The sequence below is a fragment of the Bos indicus x Bos taurus genome, chromosome 3 (genome assembly GCF_003369695.1).
Source record: "Bos indicus x Bos taurus breed Angus x Brahman F1 hybrid chromosome 3, Bos_hybrid_MaternalHap_v2.0, whole genome shotgun sequence".
Classification (NCBI taxonomy): domain Eukaryota; kingdom Metazoa; phylum Chordata; class Mammalia; order Artiodactyla; family Bovidae; genus Bos; species Bos indicus x Bos taurus.
Window position 1 is genome coordinate 9,335,050 of NC_040078.1, and position 26,382 is coordinate 9,361,431.

Below are 26,382 nucleotides of genomic sequence, written 5' to 3' on the forward strand. Positions count from 1 at the left end.
GCAGGAAGGGCCTGGGGTGGGGAGGTCTGCCACTGAGCTCAGGAAGTCAGAGCCACTTCAGGGTTCCATGGTCAGGGTTCTGGTCGGGAGTCTGGAAGAAAGAAGGGGAAATGAATAAGGTCAGAGGCAGGAAGGAGGGGACAGCTCAGAGATGTGGAGCCAGGAGGAAGGTTTAAGATGGGCTGGGAGGGGGAAGGTACTGTAAGCTTGGGGAAAGGACAGCAGAACAAGGGGAGGATTGGGGGTGGGGGGCACAAGATAGAGGAGCAGGTGGCCCCAGGGTAAAGAAGTAAGAGGAAAGCTGGAAAGAAAGGAGGAGACCCAGAAAGTCAGCAACTGAAAAGGAGGAGAACCGGTGAGAAGAATACAGGGCAGGATAAAACTAAACAAGGGGATTAAAGACCTACATGTAGGACCTAACGCTGTAGCTCCTAGAAGCAAACGCAGGGGGAAAACTTCATGACGTTGGACTTGGCAATGATTTCTCACGTATGACACCAAAAGAACAAGTAACAAAAGCAGAAATAGACAAATGGGACTACATCAAACTTAAAGTCGCCTGGGTATCAAAGGACACAATCAGCAGACTGAAAGGGCAAGAATATTTGCAAATAAAGGGAGAGAATGTTTGCAAATAATATGGATGATAAAGGATTTATATCCAGAGTATTATGAAGAACTCCCACAGTTCAATAAAAAAAAAAAAACTTGACCAAGAAATGGGCAAAGGACTTAAAAGACATTTTTCCAAAGATGATATACAAATGGTCAGCAAACGTAAGAAAAGATGATCAACGTCACTAATCATCGGAGAAACGCAAATCAAAATCACAATGAGATGTAACCTCACACTTGTTAGGATGATTATTGTCACACACACACACACACACACACACACACACACACACACACACACACCAGGGATAGGGAGACATTGGAACACTTTGCCCTATTGGTGGGATTGTAAAATAGTGCAACTGTTTTATGGAAAGAGTATGCAGTTTCCTTTAAAAATTAAAAATAGAAGTACCACATGATCTCACAATCCCACTTCTGTGTATATGTCCAAGAGAATCGAAATCAGGATCTTGAAGAGATGTCTGCACCCCCATGCTCACTGTAGCATTATTCACAATAACCAAAATAGGGACACAACCCAAACGCCCATCAAAAGATGCACGGATTAAAAAACGTGGCATATACTCACAATGGAATATTATTCAGCCTTAAAAGGGAAGAAAATCCTATCACCAGTGCTACAAGATGGAAGAACCTTGAGGACATTATGCTAAGTGAAATAAATCAGTTGCAAAATTACAAATATCCTATGATTCCACTTCTGTGATGCAGCTAAGTAGTTCACAGAAAGTAGAATGATGCTTCAGAGTCTGAGGCCAGGAGTATGGGAGGTATCACTAAAAAGTTACAGAGTTTCAGGTTTACAAGATGAAAAAGTTCCCGAGCTCTGTTTCACAACAACATGAATATACTTAACATTACTGAAGCATACACTTAAAATTTCTAATTTTATGTTATGTGTTTTTATCACAATAAAAAAATGTTTAATAATTAAAAGGACAGAGGACTAAGCAAGACTGGAGGAGCCACAGCTCCAAGAGAGATGGGCTATGGCTCTAAACCTCTCCCAGTTGTGAGGGGAACGTTGCAAGCCTTGGCCCTGCCAGCCCCTCCCTCCCAGGGCCCCTCTCCACCCTGGCTGCTTCCGGACGTGTGTGTGCAGGGGTGAGGGTGATAAGCACGCAGATTGCCCTTTGTAGAGTGGACTGGGGCATATGGAGCTCAGCACTGCTACCCAGCTCAGTCCTTCCCAGCCCCCAAACCCCACACAACAGGACCATAGCAGACATCAGATCCTACCACCCTGACCACTAGAATCAGGGGGGCGTAGCTCCTTTGGCAACAGTCCCCCTGCCCAAGACAGCCCCTTCCTCCAGCTCTGTCATCAACACTCTCGACCTTGCTGTTCCCTGGCCCTTTTGGCAACTGTGCAAGGAAGACTGGGGAATGGGAATGTAATCAGCTCTCCATTCCACATCCTCTCCCAGCTCAAGGGCAGTTCAGAGATGGTCTGCAGAGGAGGATATGGATAGCTTTTAGGGACCTGTGTTTGGGGCTTGGCTAAGGTTTATTTGTCTCTGAGAGCAGAGGAGGTCAGGGAGAGGCAGCTGGAACATGGCCCAGGAAAGGCTGAGGAAAGGGCTTCGCTCTGGGGGAATGTCAGGCTGAAACAGCAGATCGCTCATTGTGGGCCCTGCGGACTTAACTTCCAGAAACAGAAGCACAGAGGCTCCTTCGCCATCACCGTCTCCCCTTCCTCTCCAGCCTGAGTTCTCCTGCCTGAAGCAGACCTTCACAGGGGTCAGGACTCGCCAGCCTTGCCCCGCCCCACCATGCAGAAAAGAGGCTCAACCTAGTAGCTCACTAACAGTAAGCTCTGAGGGTTGACGGGTGTGAGATCATCACCATCTGATGCATGTACACACACAACCATAACACAAAACAGAAGAAGGTGAGTGCTGAAATTTAGGCGACAGCGTAGGAGGCCCTGAAGTCAGCACCTCCCAGTATGTGTTAATGCTGCAACTCCCCACTCCATGCTCCAGGAGTTCAGTGCCGGGTTCTCCACACCAGTCACAGCCCGGTTCCCCCTCTCCCTGGCCCCCACATTCCTTCATCCCTGATCACTTTACCCTTCCTTCCCCCAGCCCACTCCATCTGCTTCCAATCTGACCCCAGTCCCATTTCCACCTGCCCCACTGTCCTCCCCAACTCCAATCTGCACAGCAGCGTCTATTTACCCATCAAGTCAGTCCTCGCCCCAAAATCCACTTCTGCTCTCAAAGTTCCAGGCTCCGAAGATCTGCAATTCCAAGCATCCGGGGAAGGACTTCCTGCCCCGCTTCTGCCATCCCCAGCCCCACTGAGAATGATAGGCACAAAGAGTCCAAGGGGAGAAGTGGGTAAGAGGGAGGTCCAGGGATGCAGAGAGACACAGCACGAGACAGAACTAGAGGGAGGCTCTGGGAGGGGACTTGAGCCAGAGAGTGGGAGGGACACGCCCAGCCTTCCCAGCCCATGGTTCCCCCTTTACCTAGGAGGACCCTGTGAGGGGATCCAAACTGGCAGGACAGGGGGCCAGCGCTGACAGCCCCAGTCTCCTCTGGCTGCTCAGAGCTCATCCGTCTGCAAAGTTACTGACCAGCTTTCTAGACCTCTCCAGGGCAGCGTGGCATGGCTGTACAGGCTCCGGGGCAGATGAGAGGGGTACACATGTTGGGGATAGAGGGCCCAGGTGGTAAGCTTAGCCAGGTACTGGGGCCACCCACACTCACATGCACACACACACTCACAGACACACACCTGAGCTGGCCCAGCCCTATGTATATATATGGAGATACACACACACACCCCCAGCTCTCCATTGGCTGGCCCAGCCCCCCTTTCTCATCAATATTAAACAGTCAGGCCAGGCAGCCATTGGCAGAGAGATCTGGGAACCCCCCTGGGAGCTGGGGGCGGGGGCTGGCCCTGAGGGGGGCGGGGAGTGGGGGAGCAGGGACATCTGTTCTCCATGCATATTTCATAAGCAAGAAATGGAGAGCTGGGGAAGGGGTGGGGCTGGGGCGAGAGCCAGGGCAGGATCACAGATGAACCCCCTCAGTCTCTCACACCAGAGGCGGCAGGGACAGAGGCCCCTGGCAAGCCAGGTTAAACCATGGTCCCATTCTGAGTCCCAGCTGGACTATGATAGCCCCTTCCCGTCTCCTTTTCCCTGGGAAAAAGACTCCCCAAGGTACTAACAGGGAAGTCTAGAAAAGAGCAAGTGGACAGCACTAAAGCATGGAAGAGGACCCTAGAGTCCTTACCCTCACCAAGCTCTCATTCTTCGTAAGGCTGGCTCCCACCAGCCCCCTTGCCAGCCTACCTGGGACTACTGTTCAGGCCCCTGCCCTCGTCACCCCCTGGGACTCACTGCACCCTCTTATCGCAGCCCCCAGCCTCCCACCTATCCCATCACCAGAGGAGGAGTGGGGTCAGATGCCTGATGCAGATCCTATGAAGAGTTTTTCTAGGCTGGCTGGCCCCATCGGACCCACTGGGAATTGGGGACTCTCAGGAGGAAAGAGGTGAGGCTAAAAGGAGCAGAGCACAGGAGTGCCGAGAGAGGAGGAACCGGGGTGGGAAGGACACTGGCGGAGGAGGGCAGGCACCTAGGCAGGCGGCAAGCATGCTGGGGTATCAGATGAGCCACGCAGAACACCAGCTATAAAACAATATGCAAATGGGCATTGATTGAGTTCACATCAATAGCTCAGCTGCCTCCAGTCTGGGTGTGCATGTGTGTGCGTATCTGAGGGGGTGTGTGTGTGATGCAGGGTGGCAGGAGCAAGGGAGCAAGGGAAGCACCACAGAGAGGCAGTAGGCTATGCTTCAGTACCTAAAGTTCTCTTCCCCAATCAGCTGTTGAGCGTCTTCACTGAACCTTTGTGAAGATCCAGCAATGAACCGTGGCTGTGAAGACTCCCAGAGACTGTATGCTACAGTGAAGAAAGCTCTGTCGGCTGTGTGACTTTGGACAAGTAACAACCTCTTGAGCCTTAGTCATGTCCAATTCTTAGCGACACTCTGGACTGTAGCCAGCCAGGCTCCTCTGTCCACAGAATTTTCCAGGTGAGAATGCTGGAGTGGGTTGTGATTTCCTTCTACAGGGGATCTTCCCGACCCAAGGATTGAACCCACATCTCTGGCATCCCCTGCATTGGCAAGTGGATTCTTTACCACTAGCACCACCTGGGAAACCCTCTTGAGCCTCAACCCTTCTTTTCTGTAAAATGGGGTTAACTATAGCTGCCGCTTAGGTTGCCAGGGAGATTAAGTAAGATAATGCATGTCATAGGCCTGGACCTTAGTAGGTGCACAGCCTACCTTCAGGCTTCTGGAAGCACCTGCCATTTCCCTGTTGCTGATCAACCTCTTCTGGGCTTTCTCCAGGGTAAGGCATTCCCAAAGGGGAGTCCTGTAATTCTTTCCCAAGCTCCCCCACCACCACCCCCACTCCCAGGTCTGGGAGGTGCCAAATCCCACCTGGGCAGGCCCAGACAGGTGCCCAGGCGCCAGCAGATGGGCTGAGCTGGAGGGGAAAGGAGGTTTGAGGAGGGGGGCTGGGGGGCAGGGGATCAGGTGGCATCTCAGCTCTTGCATCATCATTGCCATGGCGCTGATTAAAAACCAATCTCTACCTAATGAGCCCCCAGCAACAACAATCCTACCTCCCCCACCCTCCTGCCCTCCACCCCATCCAAGGAAATTGGGCGACTAAGAGATTCAGAAGAGAGTGTCATGGAGGAGAGGAAAGATATAGAACGAGTGGGAAATGGAGAGGAGACAGAGGAAAGGAAGCGGGAGACATGGGGAGACACTGAGACAGAGAAAGGATGAGAAAGCAGCGTCGTCAGGGCACAGACACGGGAAAGATGCAGAGGAGTGGGAAGACTCCTGATGGGGAGATGGAGGGGTAGGGGGGACAGAGACCAAAGAGAGAAGATGGAAGCAGAGCTGCCAGGCTGCCAAGGCTTTGTGAAAGACTCGGGGATGCAAGATATAGGGGGACAGAGATGTGGGGAGAGACATGAAAAGAGGAGACGGTTAGGGAGACACAGAGCTGGGTGAACTGCGGATGTGGAGAATAAACAGATATTCAGGGATGGACAGAAACTGATGCTGGGAAAGTCTTGAGGGCCTCTGAGACAGCATGGAGATACACAGACACGAGGGAGGCAGAGCGCAGAGGGTTGTGAGGAAAGAAAAAAATGAGTGGAGACAGGGAGACAAGGCGGGGAGACAGGACAAACGGAGTGAAAGTGAGGACGTTACTGACACGGTCAGGCCTGGCTTCAAGGGTGAGACGGCGAGAACAGCAGAGCCTGGAAGGACCCAAGAGGCAGAAAGGAACCGTGGTAGGGTGGAGATGGGAGACAGAAACCAAATCCTGCTCCCAGCCTCCTGCCTTGTAGGCAGTTTGGCTCAGATACAGTGGCTCTGCAACCTCCATCCCTGGAGCACCCGCCCAGGCTGTGCCCAGCGTGAGTTGAGGGCTGAGGGCACAAACGGGCAAGAGAGTGCTCCAGGACCACCTCTGCCTCCTCTGCTGTCCTTCCAGGATCCTGCACTTTGGAGCCTCCAGCCCCAGTCTTCACTCACAGATCAGTTTCTGTTCCTTGGGAGAGCAGCTAAGAAGAACATAAGCATGTGATAAAGGGCTTCCCAGGTGGCATTAGTGGTAAAGAACCCACCTGCCAATGCAGGAGACACAAGAGACACAGGTTCGTTAATCCCTGGGTCAGGAAGATCTCCTGGAGGAGGGCACGGTGACCCACTCTGGTACTCTTGCCTGGAGAATCCCACGGGCAGAGGAGCCTGGCGGGCTACAGTCCACAGGGTCGCAGAGTTGGACAGGACTTAAGTGACTTAGCATGCACGCATGCGCATGAGATGGTCATTGTGGTTTATTTGCTAATTCACATCCGACTCTTACGACCCTGTGGACTGTAGCCCTCCAGGCTCCTCTGCCCGTGGGATTCTCCAGGCAAGAGTACCGGAATGGGTCGCCGTGCCCTCCTCCAGGGGATCTTCCCGGCCCAGGGATCCAAGCCGGGTCTCCTGTGTTGCGGGCAGATTCTCTACCGGCTGAACCACCGCGCGGTGATGAGGAGCTAAAAACAAGCCGTGGTGGGCAGAGCTACTAATTCCACTGAGCTTGGGGCCGGCAGACCGGGTCCGAGTCCTGGTGATCTTGGGCACATCATTAACCTTGACTGAACCTACGCTGTCATCTGTGAAAGGGTGACACTGTCACCTCCCTCACAGGGCTTTTGTGCCACTGCGCATGGGGAAGTGTTAGGCCCCCTAAGCCCTTAGGGCGTGCACTGTGACTCAAAGGTGGCAAGAAGCTTCTCTGCACATGTATACGAGGCATGATGACTGAGGGAGGCTGGGGGGAGCTTGGAGGTCAGCCTGGGTTGCCAGCAGCCCCAGGCCCTGAGGGGGAGGAGAACCCTGGGAGTTGTTTAAGGGCCTTTGCTGTGTGGGGGGCAGGAGGATGGGGATGGGGGTGGGAGGGTCAATGTGGCTCTCTGCCTTCATTGCTGTTTTGCATTTTATAAGGCATTCACTTTTTTCAGATTGTTCCTCACCATCTCTTTTCATCACTGCAGTACAGGCCTGTGAGGTAGGTGGTGAGGGAGGAAGTGGGGGTGAGGTAGGGAAGACACAGGGGCAGGGGCCTGCTCCTTGAGGGTGGGGGTAGGGCCTGGAGAAGCTGGAAGCCGTGGGTTTGGCAGGAGAGGGGGTGACATATGTGGGGAGCCCTGGGGACCCAACCAGGCAAGCGACTGGCAGGGAGAGCAGACGGCGTTAACCCTCGCTGTGCCACACCGCCGGACCCTTCCCCAGGAGTGGCTGGGGGGCGGGGCTGTTATCAGCTGTGCTCGGGGTCACAGGAGCCTCGGGCAGGAGCCGCTGTGTGCCTGGGAAGCAGCGGCTGTCTTGGATCTCCTTCCTTCCTTCCTTCCCTCCCTTGGCTGCTTCCAGGAGCTCTCCCTCTGTCTCCCTGTCTCCACCCCTGTGCCCCGAGGTGACAGCGGGTCTCTACCACCCTGGCGGACAGCAATCTGTCCCTTTCTCTGCCGCCAGCCCGCTGGAAGCCCCTGCGCCCTCTCTCACCCCCGACCCCCTAGGCCTTGTCGCCTTTGTCTTCCCTCCTCTCTGCTCACCTCTCCCCAGCTCCAAGCCCATCCTCAATCTCATTAGGGCTTCCTCCGACCACTGCCCACCCCCCGCCCCCCGCAGCCTCTCCTACCCCCTCCCCCATCCATCTGTCTCCCCCAAGCCCTCCTCTTTGTGTCCACCCATCTGTCACCACCAGCTCTGCGCCCACTCCCCCTGGCCACGCCTGCCCGCCCGGCCTCTCTCCCCTCAGGCTCAGCTCCCTCGCAGGCTCCCCGGCTCCTTCCCTCCTTCAGCCCAACGAGGACTGCCTACTGCCACTTGCCCTTCCCTTCTTTCTTTTCCCAGATATCCTTTTGGCTCTGTTGTTCCTTCTTTCCCTCCAGTTTCTCTAACTCCTCCTCAGCTGATGGGGGAAGAAAGAGGGGACTCTGGGGTCCCGGCCCGCAGCCCCTGAGCAGCCAGCCGGCCAGAGCCAGCGCTGGTAACATTTACTCACAGTTGCATCATCTCCTCAGGCCTCCTGAGGTGCCCCCTCCCCTTCTGCCTCCATGGCCTCTCCGGATGGGGACAGGGGCTCCAGCTGCCCCCTTCACCACAGCTAAGTGCAAGCCCCTCTACCTTCTGAGTGTGGGGCTCCGGAAGAAATCAGATCCCACCTGACCCTGACCTTCCAAGGCTCTCTGCTTCCCAAAGGTCACTTCAGCAAGCCCCACCAAGCTTGTTTTGAGTTGGGGAGGCTGAGTTTCAGGATGGCTTTTCTACCACCCCACACCACTACCCACAGTCATCTGTCCCTGTGTTAGAGGGCGATCAGCCCCCCACTCCTACCCAGGCCTCCCTCTCCCATGGGAGAACTTTGTAACCACCTTAGAAAGCTCGTGAATCAGCCAACCCTTCAAGCCATCCCCTGCCCTGAGGGGTTTAAGATGAAAGGGAAAAGGGAAGAGAGGTGGCCAGAGCAGGGCAGGGCCTCAGATGACAGCCTGGTCTGACTGCACACAGATGAAAACACTGGGGCCCAGAGAGGGGAGTGCCCTTTCCAAAGTCACACACAGCACTGGAGGTATTTGAAACTCCTCCCTACAAGCCTGCCCAGAGCAAACCCTCCATCCTCTGAACTCAGGTAGAACCTGTTTATAGCACTGATTTTGCACGGAGCAAATACTGCCTGGCCTGGTTATTTATCCCATGCTGCCATCAAGACTCTGGATCCCAAGTCTCTATGGGAAGTTGCCGTATCTCACACTCTTTTATGATGCTGGGACAGAGTGCCTTGCCCATTGTCAGGCTCAATAAATGTTTATTACCGCTGTAGCTGCCAGTGCAGATATAAGAAATGTCTCACACAGCTCTAATATGCTGTGGAGCCTTCAGCAAGCCACGTCACTCCTCTGAGCTGCCGTTTCCCCATCTATCAAATGAGTTAGACCATAAACACAATTCCTAAGGTCTTAGTATATGGTCCCTGGAAGAAACAAAGTCCTTTTGAACAAGGTGGGATGTTGGTGCAGAACACTAGACTCTGGATGGGAATACGTCCTCCCAGGGTGCGCCTCTGGGAGCAGTGACCCGGATGTGGGAAACAGGAGAGTAAACCCTCTACTCGGAGAAGCTGGGAAGAGAAACCAGGGAACAGCAAAGCCTTCGGTCTAGTCTCCAGGGACCAGGCGTCTCAGAGTGGAGACAGGACAGACTGGGTCCCGGAGTAGGGTAGTCAGTTACTCAACTGTGCACAAGGGTTGAGTGGAGGAGGCGCAGTGTGAACTGGCAGTGGGTAGGATGCAAGGAGAGAAGGGAAGGAGGCAAGGTGCAGGGAGGGGATGACAAATTTTAGAAGGCACAGGACTGAGCGGGGCCTTGGACCGAGAGAAGAGGGAGGCTAAGGAGTTAAGTCTGTGGCCTTACGATGCTGCTGGTCAGTCCTGTGTGGTTTCCAGGACACAGAAGGAGCCAGGGGAGGAGTCAGACTGTGGTCTCAGAGAAGGGACCCCAGTGAGGGTCTATGCCCCTTCCATGGAGCCCACAAACCCATGTTCTTTGGTTTTGTAAGTTTCAGGGAGAGGAGGGAGTGTGGGGTAGGCATAGTGTGGAAAGCAAAAGACAAGCTTCGCTGCAGATTCCTCCCCAGGTGGCAGGGACTGACATCCTGTATCCTTCTCTCCTGCCCACCCCGTCCCTTGATTCTTCCCAACCCTCTGCTTCCCTGTTCAGCCCCCTCACTGGTTCGCAGCCACTTCCCCACTTCCCGAAACTGCCAGCAGGATGAGGGAGCTTAGTGCTCTGTCCGCTGGGAGACCTGTTGGCCGAGGGAGGCGTGGAGTGGGCCCAGGCGATGGTGGCAGCTGTGCTCAGCTCCCGCCAGCATGGAGCAGCTTCTCCAGCTCAAACCGGGAGGGGTGTGGTGGAGGGAAAGCGGCGGGGTTTATTTCCCCCACGGCCCCAAACCCCAAACAGCCCCCTGAGGGAACTTGGGAGAGAAACCTCGAGAAAAATCACCTCCTCTCAGCAGGATTTGCAAAGGTAAATAGTTCTATCAGGAAACTACGAGGAGTGCTTAGGACTCTGAAAATGGCCAGTTCGTTTCCATCTCTGCTGTCTTCACGCACGTTGGAGACAGGCTCTTGGCCAACAGTGAGGGGAGAAGGCTGGCTTCAGGCGCCACTCCTGCAGGTTCGCTTCCACGCTCAGCTGATTCAGCCCCTTCCCAGCAACATCCAGCAGCTCTGCCATACTCCCGAATTCTGCCTGTGAGGACCCAGGGAATTCGAGTTCCTCCCTAGCACACAGAGATCCTTTCTAGAAGCCTGTAAGACTACTCATTTTGGTCTACAACATGCCCACTGACGGAGCCCAGACTGCTTAGCATGCCACCCAAGCGTCTTTGTGACCTGCCCCAGCCTCACTGCCTGTTTCTATGGCTCAGGCACACTGAACAACCTACAGTTCTCAAACGTGACCCATGCCTCTTCCTGGCTCTGTGCTTCCACACCTGGTGAGCTCTAAATCGCTGCCCAAGGGCCTCCTCTCTGCAGCTTTCTAAATGCCATCACACTGCCCTGAACCCCTCCATGTGCTGCCAGAGCACTGTGGAGAGGCTGCGATTTCTCCATTTACTGCACCTAGCTGTGAGTGTTTCTCCCTTCACCCCAGACGTGAGTTACTCAAGGGTCAGGGCTGCCTGCTGTACTCCCTTCCTCTCTGTGCCCCAGCTTGGGTATCAGATAGGGAAAGAAATGTCTGTCAAACGCAGAGTCGCAAGAAACTGTTCACATCACTCTCACGAGAGGAAAACCAGGGGTCAGAAGGGAACTCTTCTGCTAGAGTGTCTGTGGTTTTTGACAGTCATACTCCTGGGGCCCTCTGGGGACTGAGAAGAAAGCACGGGAGGTTGCAATTCTACGTCTCTAATCTAGGGTCACAGAACAAAGGGGCTGGGGAAAAAAATAGGTAATGGTACGGGTTGTGTGGGGCAGTCTGTTTTAATGAAACTCGCTATTTATATATTTACATACACACACACATACACACACACAAAGAAAAAAAAGGAAACAAAAATAGATATTACAGCATAATAAAAATTACAAATGAGTACTGTGGGCTGGAGGTGGGATACCCACCCAGCAGCACAACCCCCTGATGTGCCATCTAAGGGCCTGGAGACGGGACAGCTGGAGGGAGACAGAAGGCTCAGCCCACAGATGGCCCTATCCTCCTGAGGGCTTCCTTGTCATTTGTTCCTGGCATTCAACCCTTCATGTCCTTCCTGGTCAGGAAGGGAGAGGGGGGAGCAGGGAGCATGGGGAGGTACAAGCAGGAAGGAGAGAGAAAACAGACGCTGAAGAAGGGGAAGTTAGGGCAGGCAGCTCTGAACCACCATGGGGCAGGAGTCAGACAGGAGCAGGAGGCTTCTATTCATCATCCCAGGATCAGGCAGGGGCAAGGAAGAAGGAACAGGGAAGAGCAGACAGGAAAAGGGAGATGCGGGCGGTGGGTGACTCGATTATCTCTCACGGTCTCTTTTGGGCAGTTCCGCTTTATGTCAACGTCAAGTCTGAGCCAGGCCCAGAGAGGTTCCATGACAAACTAGTGGTTTATGTCCCAGTGGGACAGATGATCTAGGAAGCGAACTGCAGAGCTGGAGGGAAAAGCTGGGGTCCTCTTCAGTAAGACACAGATCCTGGTTCCCGGGGAGTGATGAAAAGGACATCGGCTTTGGCATTGATGCAGTAGGTGACGATGAGAGAGAAGACAAGGATGCCGAAGCCCACTATCAGGGTGATAAACTGCAGGAGGGCGTGGGCAGGGGAGGAGAAAGGTGTTCTCAGAACTCCAGGCAGCTGTGGTAACTGCTCGGGGCGGGGAGGCAGGGCACTAGAATCCTGGAGCTGGCTCTAATCACCAAGTACTGAACCATGACAGGCAACATCTCCCCAGTCTGGGGACTCAGCCTCCCCATTTGGAAAGAGGAGTAAAATACCTCTGTCCTTGCTTTTCATTTTTTACTTAGATTTTAAGCATCCTGAAGGCAGGGCCATGACCTTGATTCTCTGGTGGCCAATAACGTGATTGTGACCGGTGCTCAGTAGGCATTAGAGCAACGTTCTAGCTCCGGTAGGTGGGTATGCCGGGCAGCAGTGGAGCTGGGGAAGGGCTCATACTGTCCCCTTGGGTCTCCACGGGTGCACACGGCCAGGACGAACACATACGCAAACTGTCCGTGGGGACAAGCTTCCTAACGGTGCATGCTGGCTGACCAGGGACAGACGTGCAGCAGGTTTTGGGGGCAAATGGGAGCTAGCAGGGGTAAGAGACAAGAGGCAATAGAGAGAGGTCAAAGAGACCTCTGCCACCCACCCTCCCCATCTCACCTCCAGCTCTTTGCTGGCTATCAGAAATATCCGGGCGCGGATGTCTTTCCAGCGGCTCTCGGTCCACGTCGAGTATTCGGTAGAGCCCCACTGCTTCAGTTCAAAGGCAGGGGACAAGGCCCTGGCCAGGCGTGCCGTGGAACGCACACACCGGGGGAGCCGGTCCGTCTCATTGGCGTTCAATGGGCCCTGAACCCAGGTGTACTCGTACAGCTGCACAGGACACAGGCCACAGCAAGGGGCTGACGCAGACCTCTCTCACCCACTCCCTTCACCGTTTGGTTAGTCCGTTTTGACCCAGGCTGCTGCCTCTTCAGTACTCGAGTTCAACGGGCTGCATCCCTCCACCTCTCCACCCCAATCCCTTGGGTCCAAGCCTAGGAGATCCAGCAGCCTTCCCAGTGGAAGGCGGGTACAGGGGGCCCTGGGGTCACCTCTTATGTCCACTACCACTCACATCCTTGTTTTCAGTGGGGACTTGACTCGGGTCCTGGCACTGCTCTCGGGTAAGGTCAATCACCTTGCCGGTCAAGTTGGCCAAGGCATACTGTACAACATAAGTGGCATTGGTGGGGCTGGAGACGGCGATGTAATGCTGAAGAGGCCCATCACCTGGGCGGAGACCACAAGGAAAGGGGGGATTCAGTGGGTGGCGGGGGGCGGTGGTGAGGCGCAGATGGGCAGGGCCAGAGAGAGCCCAAGATTGGCAGCAGCCAGAGAAGAGAAAGTCAAGAGAAGAGAATCCAACAAATTTCAGGAGGAGGAGAGGAAAACGGGGGGCAAGAAAATAGGAAAAAGAAAGAAGTAAAGATTAAGTCAAAATGATGACTTTTTCTGTATCCCTTCCCTTGGTTAAGGACTCCACCCCACGCCAGGTACTCACCCAGGTAGGACCTGAGGTCCGGCCTGAGGATAGACTGGAACCATGAGTTGTTGGCTCTAACCAGGAACCCATAGAGCAGGCGGGTAACCTAGGATGGGGATATGGGGGAGACTTGGAGCCCAAGCAAAGTTTTATTAGTAGAGATTTCCGTCATGGGGTAGGAACCAGATTGGCCAGACACTGGGGTAGGGAAAATGGTGGCTGGTGAGAAGACAGATGAGGCCCGCTGGGGGAACGCCCAGGGCATCAGCGGTCCTCACCCGCACGTCCAAGCCTGCTAGATGCCAAGGTGCGGGAGACCAGGAGGGGACCAGGATAAAGGATGCGGTAGCCCACTGTGTGCCAGGGAAGTCACTCAGTCGTGTCCAGGTCTTTGCGACCCCATGGACTGTAGCCCACCAGGCTTCTCCATCTGTGGAATTTTCCAGGCAAGAGTACTGGAGTGGGGTGCCATTTCCTTCTCCAGGGGATCTTCCCAACCCAGAGGTCCTCCATTGCAGGCAGACGCCTTACCGTCTGAGCCACCAGGGAAGACAGACAGAAAGGAACAGGGGCCCACTTGCTCCTACCGTGTGGGGATCAGCCTGTATGGTGTCATTGAAGCTGGCTCCTCCTGCGAGCCGGTATAGGGCGCGTGCCAGCACCGTGGCCACACCTGCCAGAGCCTGCGGGAGGAGAAGAGGGGCTGAGTGGCCCAGATCCCCTGACCCCCAACACGAACATGTAAGCCTCGTGCACTGTGGTCCCCGTGCTCCCCCCAGCCCGGGCGCTACCTTGGCAGTGTCTGTCACAAAGTTCAGGTCCTCTTCAGGGCTCTGCCCTGCAGGGTAGGTCACATTAATGTTCTCAGCAGTGTCGTAAATGCTTTGGTAATAGCTGCCATGAAAGCCAGAATGAGCGTTGGCTGCACTCAGCCAGGGCCCAGCCCTTTCCTCCCTCCACTGTCCCTCCTGTAGGAACTTGGGGGTCTCATTTTTCCTCATCCAAGGATGAGGGAAGAGAGAAAATCAGGGTCCCACATTGAAGAAGGAACAGAGGATGGGGAAGTATGAGCGCAGGTGGGAGTGCTTGAATACAAAGACTTGTGTGACCGACAAGACAGAAGAGGCAAATGAGACCAAAATGCAGAATCTGCGCCTTCCTGGGAGGTCCTAAAACATCAGCAACACTTCTGTGTCATTTGGGTCAGAGATACAGAAGGGTGGCTGAGAGCACGCATTATCAGAGCAGTCGTATGATCGTTTCAACGCACATTCATAGTGAAGGTGGCTGGGAGCAGAGGGTGTCGAGCAGGCTTGTCCACAGACATGTAACACTACACAAGGTCAAACCACCTCAGTACTCATTGGAGCCCCAAGGAGGCAGATCTCAGAAGAGAAGGTAGGAGGAGATAGCTCCCAGCCTCTACCATCACTGAATAGCCTGCTCTACAAGGAATCAAGTCAATCACATGGTCAAGTCCAACGTGTGTTCAAATGATGGATCACCTCTCACCACACAGCAGTACAGAAGATAGGTTTGGAGAAGAGAGCTGATCTTACGTACTGGAACTTTCACCACCCCAAATAAATGAGAAGGTGCTACTGAGCACAGGCTGGAGAATCAGAGCTTATGCATTTTGACTCAGAAACTCACTTGGGGGTTTCCCTGGTGGCTCAGTGGTCAAGAATCTGCCTGCCAATGCAGGAGACATGGACTTGATCCCTGGTCCAGGAAGATACCACATACCATCACCAACTAAGCCCCTGCACCACAACTACTGAGCCTGTGCTCTAGAGCCCAGGAGCCCCAGCTACTGAGACCACACACCACAGCTACTGAAGCCCTCGAGCCCTCGAGCCCGTGCTCCACAACACAATGAAAAGCCCATGCACTGCAACTAGAGCGGTCCCCACTCGCTACAGCTAGAGAAAAGCCTGCAGAGCAACAGAGACCCAGTACCACCAAAAAAAAAAAAGTAAGTTAAAAAAAAAAGAAACTCACTTGGCCTGTTGAAGGGAGGCTGGGGGCCTAGCAATCCAGCCTGAATAAAATCCCATTGCCCTAGGCATCGAGTTAGGGGCAGTTTAGGGGTGTCAGGACTGGCAGAAAAGTGACTAGCATGGCCTTGCCCCGTATCTCTGGAGCCCCCTCAGCTGCAGGAACATTTTCACACCCACACTGAACCACACGCAGTTGCCACACAGTAAGAACATGTGACATTTCAGGGTGAGTACCGTCTGTGTCCCCGGTGGGCCAGCCCCGGGCAGGGACAGCTCCATGTCCTCCGGCCACGGGCTCCCCATCACCACTGTACTGTGCATTTGTAACGATGCCCTCTGCTGGCAGCCCTGGGGAACTCGGGCCCCCGGAAAGCATGGAGAGGTGGAACCACGGGTGAGGAGTACCGAGCTACAAAGGGACTCAGCTGAGGACTATTTTCTAAAATGAACATCTCATCCAACAAGAGGGTCGTGTGAGATGAGAACAGGACACTGAACAAAGAATACAGATTGACCTGCGGTTCTGGAGAGGATGGCATGGGGACAGGGGCGGGCAGAGGCTCCTCTTGACAAAGGGACACTGTCCCTCTGCGGGCCTCAGACTGCAGAACAGACCCTCTTCAGGAATGACAAGGAGGCGGGCTGGGCAATGCTTACAGGTTATGGAAGGAATCAGAGTGGTCAGCAAGAACAACGCCAGAGACGTTTCGCGCTCGAAGAAATCGCTGCAGAGAAGACGGTGGCAGAGGCTGGGACTGATTCAGCCTCCTGAGGACGACGGTGGGGACACCAGCGCCACTCTGCTCCAGGGTGCTCAGGAGCACCTCCACCTGGGAGAGGAGGGGCATGAGCTGACGGAGGCTGCGAGGGGAGGAAGCAGGAGGTCCCTCAGTCCTGAAATGCTCCCCAACTTTCAAAGCAGCCCTAAATCCGCCTGGATCTAAATCCTGCAAGCCTTTTGGGATCAAGCCTCTCTGGATTTTCCTGCAGTGTCTACTATCCTGCTTAAATCACCACACAAAGAAGGAAGAGATCTGTGGTTGTTTTTTTTTTTTCTTTTCCATATTTATAGGTAAACCCAACTGTCCTCAGGACATTGTCTTAGCCGATGTCTTACTAATTATTTACTGTGCAGAACTGGAGGAGCAAAAAATAATACAAAACAGTGCTGCGTGCCATACCAGTAGTCCAGTCTAGGCTGTAAGAGGAAGGGGTGATAGTGAAGCTGGGCTGGCAGGAAGAGGACCTCAGGGATAAAACAGAGCTATAGCTGTACTTTGAGGGAGGGAGGGTCTTGAACAAGGAGTGAGGGAAGTGGAAAACAGTTTGGGTAGGGAGTCTGACACAGCCAGGAATGGGGCAGGGTAAGCAGGACAGCCGGGTCCCTGGGGTAGCAGGGAAGAAAGGAGACACTCACACCCTGTCTTAAGTGGGCAGTGATAGCTCGCTAGGTACCAGATGATCAGAGAACTACCCATCCCAGGGAACAGTGACAAGAGCTGAGCTTATGGTTTTCCCAGGGAACTGGAACAGGTGGAGAGTTCACCCTTTTAGTCAACACCCAACCTAAGGTCCTGTCTCACACGCCCTGGAGGCCGGTGGGGATAAGGCCAGGGCAAGCCCATATTTTGAGCTGCTGAAACAGGAAGTGAGGGGGAGAGATGCTCAGGTTACCTGGTTTAGTACAGTTTCATTTTTCTGAGACATGGGGTCGGTGTGCATCCAAAGCTCTAGTGAGTTTCTTAAGGCCACCTGGAGGTAAGATGAAGGAGCAACGTTTATAATTAGTCTCCTCTTCTGGCCCATACCAGGAAGAAAGGAGTGGGAGCAGAGGTCAAGGGAAGAGGCGGCAGTACCTTCAGTGAGGATGAGGGAATAGCTGAGGGAAAGCTTTGAGGAGGCAAGGAAGAGGGGGGAGGAGACATGCCACACCTGTCCCAGCTCCACAAATGAGTCAATGTTTTCTAGCTGCACAGGAAACTTGCCATTCTCCATGTCGTAGACCATTCTCGAGCTGCCAATGTAGTCAAAAGTTTCCTGAGGGGCACAGACGAGTGGGAAAAGGAACAGAGATCCCAAAGCATGAGGGCAGCCTCAGTGACCCAGGGCCAGATCCTCAGAGCCCTAGGCACAAAGGCTACTACTGTCTGCGTTATCTCAACTGCTGGCTAGCCGAGTCACTCGACCCTGCCCTCCTCCCGACCCCGCCTCCCAGCTGCGGCGAGGCCTCACATGTGTGTGTCACAGGACTTCCTGAGCCCAGACATGGGGAGAGCAACAGTGCATAGGCCCAAGGCAGACACCAGCTGTTATGTGCCTGCTTCTTGCTTCTCCCCTCACCTCCACCCACTCAGCTACAGTTGCTGGTTCCCCTACTCCGTGGCCAGGCTGTGGTGGCGGTAGGGAGAAGCAGGAGCCTCAGGGCTCCTGGGTGAAGGAGGCAGGGGAAGGGTGCACAGAATAAAATAAATAGACTGCACCAGTGGGGGAGTGAGGTAGTCGGCAGTTTAGCAATTCTGGGTCAGGGTGAAAATGCTTCCTGTGATGAGGGAGCCTGAAGGGGAGACACGTAGACTTTTCAGAAGCTGAATAGCAACTGGGCCAAGCGCTGAGATCTTCCCCACACCACAGCCCCTCCCACCTTTACCACCTGCTTCTTCCCGCCATCCCACCCCAGCGAAAGAGCCCTCACCCCTTGGAAGAAGACAAACATGACGTTGCGGGGCAGGGTGGCCGCATCAGGTGCCTTCTGCAGGGCTTCAGCTGCGGCCAGCTGCGTGATGAAGGAGGCCACGGCGCTTTCAGCCCCTGGGGCCACGTTCCAGAAAAAAGAACGGCTGTCCAGCTGGATGCAGCAGACAAGGCAGAGGGGGTGCACTTTGAAATTGGAAACTCGGGCCAGATCCTAGTCCCCCCTTCCCCTGCTCTGGCCAAGAAAACATCCATATCCTGGGGCAATGGCTAGACACCCACAGTCCAGATCCTGCTCTGTCTGAGGCTCCCCACAGTAGCAACCTAGAGGCCTGACAAGCCTGTCCTCTCTGTGGCAGTCCTGCCCACCCTGATCGGGCCAACACTCACTCGAGTGGCAGCCACCACCACCCTGTCGTCGGGCTCCAGTGTTCCAGATGTGTTTATAGGCTTCAGCAGGCTCCACACGTTGTAGTCGGACAGGGGGTCGCAGACGATTTCTGAACAGGACACAGGGAGAAGGCGGCTACGGAGGCGGCCTCTGACCAGGGCCCACGAACTCTGCGAGTCACTTCTCCGGCTCCGTTCTTCCACGTTGCTTTCTCTGCCGCTGGAGACAACCTACCTCGATTTGTGTGGAACCGGTCCCGCTTCTTCCGCCCTATGCTTCCTGCTCTGCCCAGCGCCCCCTGCTGGGCCCACCCTGCCCCTACAGCGGTCTCAGCCACGCTCGCTGGCCGCCTCTCCAATGCTCCCTGCTCTGCCCAGAGCCCCCTGCTGGGCCCACCCTGCCCCTACAGTGGTCTCAGCCATGTTCTCTGGCCGCCCCTTCTGCCCACCTGATGTTCCCTGCTCTGACCAGCGCCCCCTTCTGGGTCCACCCTGCCCCTACAGTGGTCTCAGCCACGCTCGCTGGCAGCCCCTTCAGCCCACCCCGGGCAGCCAGCTCGCCCTGACGTGCCCCACCTGGGCTGATGCTGAATGAACTCTGGATGAGGCTGCGCCGCATGCAGGTGACGGTGCTGACGACAGCGTGCATGTGTGAGAAGAGCTGCATGGCGCACAGCGGGAAGGCCGGCGCTGAGCCGTTCGGACTCAGGTTGTGATCTCGGTAGCACTACATGGGGAGGAGGACCCTGGTGAGGCTGGAGCTGTAGCGTCCCTCCCACACCCAACAAAAGGAGGAGGGCCCGGCTCCATCCTTCAGCCGCTCCCACATCTGTCCCTGAGCTACAGGACTGTACCCTGTCTGGTACAACCACAGGGGCTATAAGGTCAAAAAGAACAAGTCACCAAGAGGTGCCAAGGGTCACAGACTCAACGACTTAGCTGGGGCTGATGAAATTACCCTATACCAAATGGCCTGGTTCAATATGGAGCTTTGGTCACTGTTTCTAATGTGATTTGCTGTAAACAGCACCAAACTGGGAGATGAAAAAAGCAAATTCAAGACAGCCTGGACATCAACTCACCATTAAACTTTTGCACAAACCTCTTAACTGCTCTGTGTATAAAAATTAGAGAATATTAGCTTAGAATTAGAGAACACTAGAGCTAAAAAGAACTTCAGAAATTACTAAACTGAATCTCTCAATTCCTAGTCCAATGCTCTTACCATACCGTGTTCTTAGTCATGGCTCTACAGCTTATCTCATATTGAACATTCTTTATGTTTTGTTCTAGTCTAAAAGCCTTTAATGTTATACTTTAAGGCAGAAGAGAAATAGGAGAGGGGAATATGAAAAAAATAAACCTCTTGGCTCTTCTTGGAGCAACGGCCTTTCAGAGGGTAGACTAGTACAATGAGGCTCCCTCCAAACAGGAGGAGAGCCTGACAAATAATTCTAAGTAAGAAGTGCTAAGAGCTGGCAGAGTCATTACCTGCTTAATGACATTAGTTTCATTTTCATCTTCAAGAAGAAAGATGGGGAAACTGAAGTCTTCATAAGCCAAGCCGTCACCCACCTTGTTCCACTGAAAGGCTCTGCAGTGAGCAAACTGTGACCCATAAGAGTTGGAGTAAACACCTGAAAGGGAGGACAGGGGATAGGATGTTGGGACACCAAGCACTTAGAAACCAGGTAAGGGAGGATGGCTAGGATATCACAGGTTTGGGACTAAGAGTTCCAGAGGGAGTGACTCAAAAAGAAGCAAGCATCAACTTCTCATCACCTACAGTAAAACAGACACTGTATCAGGGACCCCTAGGATAGCCAGTTGGGGATCTGAACATGTGACAGAAAGGGAGAATGGAAGGTAAACAGGATAGGGGAGCAGGAGACAGAAGAGATGAGTGGCAAAGACAAAGAAATCCTGTTTGGCAGTTGCTCACCATACACACAAACACATACTCCTTCACAACCTCCAACCCCCAGAGAACGAAGCAACGATGAGCTCTGGGTGACAGCAGTCTGCCCTGACCCACTGGGGCTCTTACCAAACCCATCATTGGGACACTGCACACTGGGAGAGAAGCCTGAGGCAGGACTGGGCTTGGCTAAAGACACTGCAAGACCAGCAATTCGGCCGGATCTCCCCTTCAGCTTCTCCATCACATCCCTGGAATGGGGCAACAATGCCATGAACGAAGGGAGGGAGATTATCAGGCAGCCTGACATCCTGCCCTCTAGGGTAGAAACAAATGCAGAATTAGGGGAATCACCACTGCTGACTCATTTCTTGTCTTTTCGGTCTTTTAGTTTCTGAACGAAAACTATGACCTAATCTGAGCTCAAGGCTTCATCTCATCTACCCCTCTCTGTACATCCCTTTCCTTCCTGGGGTCCTTACACACCTAGAGTTCTACTTACAAGGTCACCGAGACTCCTTTTGATGGCTCATCTTTTGCTCTGAGCACCAACCCACCCCCTGCCTGGCGGGACCAGGGAAGCTGAGGGCAGTTTACACTCACAAGCTGGAAGACTGTTCCCTGACTCTCCCCTTCTCTGGATGCATTTCCCCAGCAGGAACACCGAGTTCTTACCTGGTAAAGAGTGTGCCCTCTAGCAGAACCACGTAAGGGGGGTTAGGGCCATCAGTCAACACCCACTGCAGGTCCTCTTCCTTCTCTACTACATGGATAACCCCTGTGTCCCCACTAATGGAAGCTGCCAGGATAGAATGAGTCAAATTAAAGCATCCACAGCTAAAAATTCTGACTTTGCCTTACTGATTCTGCAGATTATTCACCACCCCCACCCCCACCCCGCCCCGCCCCACTTCCAAAATGTCACAAGACGTTGGGTTAATGCAGCCAACTCTAGAGTGAAACTGAAGGGCAGAACTGCCCTGGTTCCATCGGAAGATTACTAGGAAAGAATGGAGGACAAAAGAGCTCAGAAGTCTTACTACAGGCCTTGCTTGTTAAATGTCAGAAAGGCTCTGTGATCTTCATTTTCTTGTCCTCTTCCCTCAACCTCACTAAGGCTTATATATGAGATTCTGTAGCAGTAGACACCAAAGTTTTTAAATATGTGTTTTCTCCAGAAAATGACAGGCTCTAGACATCAAGCTTGGCGTTCCAGCACTAAATCTTCCTTTGTGCAGATTTCCGTGCCCTCATAGCCTCCATGGATCTCCATTCCTTTGCCCTATTTGGGTAAGACTTCACTTGCTTTTGGTCAGTTTTGGGTAAGGTTAAATCAAGAGGTTCAAGGAGATCTGTAGAACAGAACTTCCCAAATGATGGTCCTCAAAGAGATTAGATGTGCTGATATTAAAAGTCCTCTCATTTCTGGGGACCAAACATCTCCAAAGAGCTTGGCTGTTCACCCCAGGCCAGGAGCAGACACATATATTACCCCAGGATGCTTTATGGATAACTTGGAAGTATCTCATTTTATACGGAAAGAGTTAAAGAAAAGGAAAGGAAAGAAAGCTATAGATTACCCCTTTTGAGCACCTTTAAAAGGGTCCAATTGAAACAGAGCATTAGAAACAGAAAATCAAATCTAGGTCTTTTACTCCAAATTTAAGAGGGTGTAGCTTGCTCAGGATGGACAGATATGAAGTAAGATTTAGAAATAAGTAGGCTGAAAAGGAAACAAGATCCTAATGAGGAAGTGGCCAGAGACCAGCCCCTCCCCTCTTGCCTCTCCATATTGGCTCCAGGCTTTATCTCTACAGGCTACTGCTTTGCTTCCCACAGGGCTGCTCTAAGGACATGTAGCAGAACGACTCAGTCCCAGAGGAGATATTGTAGAGCTCAGCTTCAGGAGGATGGGAGCCTCGCTTTTTGCACTAAAGTGGAGTTCCAGCAAGACCATCAGTACAGTCTGATCTCAGTCCACACTGGACCTGGCTCCCTTCTCCTCACAAGCCTAATTTAAGAACAAGGTCCAACAAAAATTTTAACTGGAGCTGTTTGGAACCAGTTAACGCACTCCCAGTACTTGCTGTAACAAGGACATGGATAATTAACACAGGATATAGCCAGGGGATGGGTGGGTAGAAAAACAGTAATTGCCACCTTGAGCAAGTCCTTCACTTCCAGTGTCTAGTTTTTTTTACAACCAAATGAGGTTTCAGACAATTACAAAGTACTGCTGAGACGGCACTTAGCATCACCAATAAACATCTATTAAAGGTGCTCTGACTTTCAGCTTTGTGCACTTATATTCTAACCATTTTTACGAGAATGAACAGATTCAGAGGGAACCAATTTGATGAAGAAGCCAAGATCTGACTCTGAGTTTCCTGCTTCCCTGTAAAAAACTACATTCTACCAAAGCTACTATCCAACAAACAAAATCTGAAGACAACAGGTTAAGTAGCAAGGAACTGGAGAATTCGGCCTTTTGATTACAACTTTTTTCCCTCATAGTTTTATAACCATATCACGTTGACATGGGACACATTTACAAAACACAAAGACAAATTTAAATGCTTTATTATTTCCTCTTGCAACTATTTGGCTTTCTCAATGTCTTCTTCTTCAAAGGGTTCACTGCCTTAAAGAAGCTTATTTTGGTTCCAAAAAGAGCATTCAGAGTGCAGATGATGACTGGACTTCATAGAGTATGAGGCTTCTTCTCCTAAGAAAGAGTATGGCTTTCTACCTAACTTACTGGGTGGTTAAGAGTCCTAGATTAGAACTTAGACCACCAAATCCAAGCTTCATCACTGACCAGCAGGACAATCTTGGAAGTTACTCACTTCTCTAAGTCTCTGTTTCATATTGGTAAGATGCGGGGTAATAACAGGGGCTACTTCATGAGGTTGTTGTGATGGTTAAATGATATGCACACATAAGAAGTTTAGTATGTAGTATTTCCTCAATGTTTGTTCTTATTAATTACCTCGCCTGGTTTGACCAATGGTTCTCTACCACCTACTACCCTCATCGCCTAGTTTGTGTTGAGGTTACCTACAAGACTTGAATCATTACACCCAGGGCACAGACTGAAATGTCAACAGCCACGAACACAGTTCCCAATCTCAACTTACACTGGCAGCCAATCTGATGAGTAGCATTAAGCAGACGGACACAAGGAGCTGTTTTATTTAAGGGGATGTAGATCTTCCTCTCCACTGAGTTTCCTTCACACAAACCTGATCAGAAGATAAAAAATGTAAGAAGAAATTGGAAGACATTGGTGCTAGCCTGTCATACCACAACTAGGTTGAACAGTTTTGGGTATATCATACTTCCCAAAATGGGACTGATGTCTACCCTTCTCACCTCCTAGGAACATTACTGGAATAAATAAATGCACTCAGCTATGTACCACAGAGGGTTGCTACAAATCATAAAGCGACTGACACTGAAGCTTAAAGAGAAAACACTTGATTCATCAAAGCAAAGGCATTTAGCATTAGATGTACCTGCTTCTGGTTGCATACTCAACCACACTTCCATTTTTCTACTCTGTATATACATCACTAATTAGTTAATAAACTGGTGCCAGTCTAAGAATATAGATTACAACAACAACAAAAGTCTCCCTGAGACATTTTCCCAGGAAATCTGAACAGAACTGGGAGAAAACTTATGCCATATACCCTGTCAGTTAATTTAATATTAGTAAGTAATTTGTGTGTGCCCACAGTGTGGGGCAGCTAGTTTTCCCTTTGTTGTTGTTGTTTAGTCACTAAGTCTAGTGCCACTCTTTTGTGACCCCATGGACTGTAGTCCCCCAGGATCCTCTGTCCATGGGATTTCCTAGGCAAGAATACTGGAATGGGTTGCCATTTCCTTCCCCAGGGATCTTTACCGACCCAGGGATCTAATCAGCGTCTCCTGCATTAACAGGCGGATTCATCACCACTGAGCCACCAGGGAAGCCCAGTTTCTCCTTTGGAGATCTTTAAACAAACAATCTCAATTTGGGGGAAGGTATCATCATGTCTATAAACAGGCATGTTTGCATTTTAGGCCCTCATATACCAGAAAGTAAATGCGTGTAGGCAAACACCTGTGCACATTATAAATGCCTAAAGTTCGTTGAGTCATTATTTCACTGCATAAACAGTTAAGAGAACTAATATCTTACCTTAGTCTCACTTTATTAATGGGACAAACGGAGGTGAAGCACAGGGACGCGGGTTTACGATGGAATAAAACGAGAAAGAAATAAGGCATCTACCTTCCTTAGCGCCGCAATGCACCCACAGAACCAGGCGCTTTCATCTTAAAAGTCTAAACGCATTGGAAAGAAAGCTGAACTCTTAACACTTGTCCTTTCTGATTTTGAGTGGGGTGGCTGGGCCGTGGGGGAAACGATGTATCCGGACAAAGTGGGAGAGAGTTGAGCTGGAAGTTCAAGAAGAGGCCTGGAAGAGGAAATCGGGAGACTTGACCTGCCGCGGGGGAGAAGGGACCCTCAGGTCCAGGCAAAGGGGGAACTTTTGTCGTAGGAACGAAAAAGAGAGGATTTACAGGGTGGGGGGACGGAGGGGCTGCGGGGACCAGATGGGAGACGGCAGCCCTCGCGGCTGAGCAGATCCGGAGGGTTCTCCTTACAGACTGGAGCTCACGGGCAGGGGAGGCCTCACCTGCCAGTAGGACGCAGAAAGACAGAAGGCGAAGAAGACTCCTACTTCCCGGGTCGGCCACACAGCCGCCCCCAGCGGTGGCCATCTTGCCTCTCAGCTGAGCGGAAGCCTCAATTCCCACCTTCTCCGGCAGTGGCCTCTCTAGGCCAACCCTGGCTCCGTCTCTATGGCCCGGAGCTCCTGGGGCCGGAAGTTCGTATCCGTGGAACTTCCGGGAGTCGATGCGGAGGGACGCTGACGTGGAGGCAACCATAGGGCGGCAGGGAGTGTCAGGACTCGGATTAACAGCTCGGAACCTGAAGGATGCTAACCAAATTTGAGACCAAGAGTGCGCGGGTTAAAGGTAATGGAGATTAAAAGAGGGAGCGCGGAGGTTGGATGTCGGGGCAGCCCTGTCACTGCGGAAGAGAGAGGGAAGATTTAACGGGCTGAATTGGGCCCACCGTACGAACCTAGAGGAACCTGAGACAGAGGGAGGCTATTAGGCCTGGCGGGCGATTCACCTGCAGTCCGGTCGCCTTTAGTGTGCCCTTGGGATTTGGTTTAACTGCAGTGTTAACGCACCGCAGGAGGTTCGTTTGGCTCGCCCCCTGTTTCTTTCTCCTCCCCTCTCCCGGGTCCTGTACTGCTACTTTTATTCTCATCTCACAGCTCTATACAGTCAGGAAAAACAGGACCGGGAGCTGACTGTGGCTCAGATCATGAACTCCTTCTTGCCAAATTCAGACTAAAATTGGAGAAAGTAGGGAAAACCACTAGACCATTCAGGTATGACCTAAATCAAATCCCTTATGATTATACAATGGAAGTGAGAAATAGATTTAAGGGACTAGATCTGATAGACAGAGTGCCTGATGAACTATGGACGGAGGTTTGTGACATTGTACAGGAGACAGGGATCAAGACCATCCCCATGGAAAACAAATGCAAAAGAGCAAAATGGCTGTCTGAGGAGGCCTTAACAAATAGCTGTGAAGAGGAGTGAAAAGCAAAGGAGAAAAGGAAAGATACAAGCATCTGAATGCAGAGTTCCAAAGAATAACAAGGAGAGATAAGAAAGCCTTCCTCAGCGATCATTGCAAAGAAATAGAGGAAAACAACAGAATGGGAAAGACTAGAGATCTCTTCAAGAAAATAGAGATACCAAGGGAACATTTCATGCAAAGATGGGCTCGATAAAGGACAGAAATGGTATGGACCTAACAGAAGCAGAAGA

General features: G+C 52.3%; 2 protein-coding genes across 6 annotated transcripts in view; one reads left to right on the top strand and one right to left on the bottom strand.

Moving 5' to 3' along the window:
* Positions 1-25,288, bottom strand: NCSTN (nicastrin). 4 transcript variants are annotated; one of them, XM_027528617.1, is made up of 17 exons: positions 25,167-25,288; positions 23,619-23,723; positions 21,157-21,280; positions 20,611-20,732; positions 20,055-20,200; positions 19,140-19,290; positions 18,564-18,673; positions 18,175-18,327; positions 17,415-17,519; positions 17,157-17,234; positions 16,140-16,312; positions 14,274-14,376; positions 14,070-14,165; positions 13,501-13,588; positions 13,075-13,229; positions 12,618-12,830; positions 1-91 (listed from the first exon to the last, which is right to left on the bottom strand). In XM_027528617.1, exons 1-17 carry the CDS (start codon positions 25,249-25,251, stop codon positions 47-49), a joined length of 2,052 nt encoding a protein of 683 aa, XP_027384418.1. In that variant the 5' UTR covers positions 25,252-25,288; the 3' UTR covers positions 1-46. The 4 variants fall into 4 exon arrangements, with proteins under 4 accessions (XP_027384418.1, XP_027384399.1, XP_027384428.1 ...); XM_027528598.1 differs by lacking the exon at positions 1-91 and adding an exon at positions 10,261-10,494; XM_027528627.1 differs by lacking the exons at positions 1-91; positions 25,167-25,288 and adding exons at positions 10,261-10,494; positions 24,665-25,055.
* Positions 25,049-26,382, top strand: part of COPA (coatomer protein complex subunit alpha) — a 44,405-nt gene continuing 43,071 nt past the window's right edge. The window contains exon 1 of one of the 2 annotated variants that reach the window (XM_027528585.1): positions 25,049-25,509. In XM_027528585.1, coding sequence (XP_027384386.1) covers positions 25,470-25,509 — 40 coding nt within the window. In that variant the 5' untranslated portion in view covers positions 25,049-25,469. The remainder of the gene's footprint in view (positions 25,510-26,382) is intronic. The other variant, XM_027528576.1, reaches the window with a different exon arrangement.

Bases quoted from the DNA above. Each gene is read 5' to 3' on its own strand.
- NCSTN (XM_027528598.1), bottom strand. From the start codon at position 25,251: ATGGCCACCGCTGGGGGCGGCTGTGTGGCCGACCCGGGAAGTAGGAGT. The intron at 23,724-25,166 runs GTGAGGCCTCCC...TCTTCTGATCAG, and splicing joins TTTCTGCGTCCTACTGGCAG to GTTTGTGTGAAGGAAACTCA. The intron at 12,831-13,074 runs GTGAGTGGTAGT...TGTCCTGTGCAG, and splicing joins TCCCCACTGAAAACAAGGAT to CTGTACGAGTACACCTGGGT.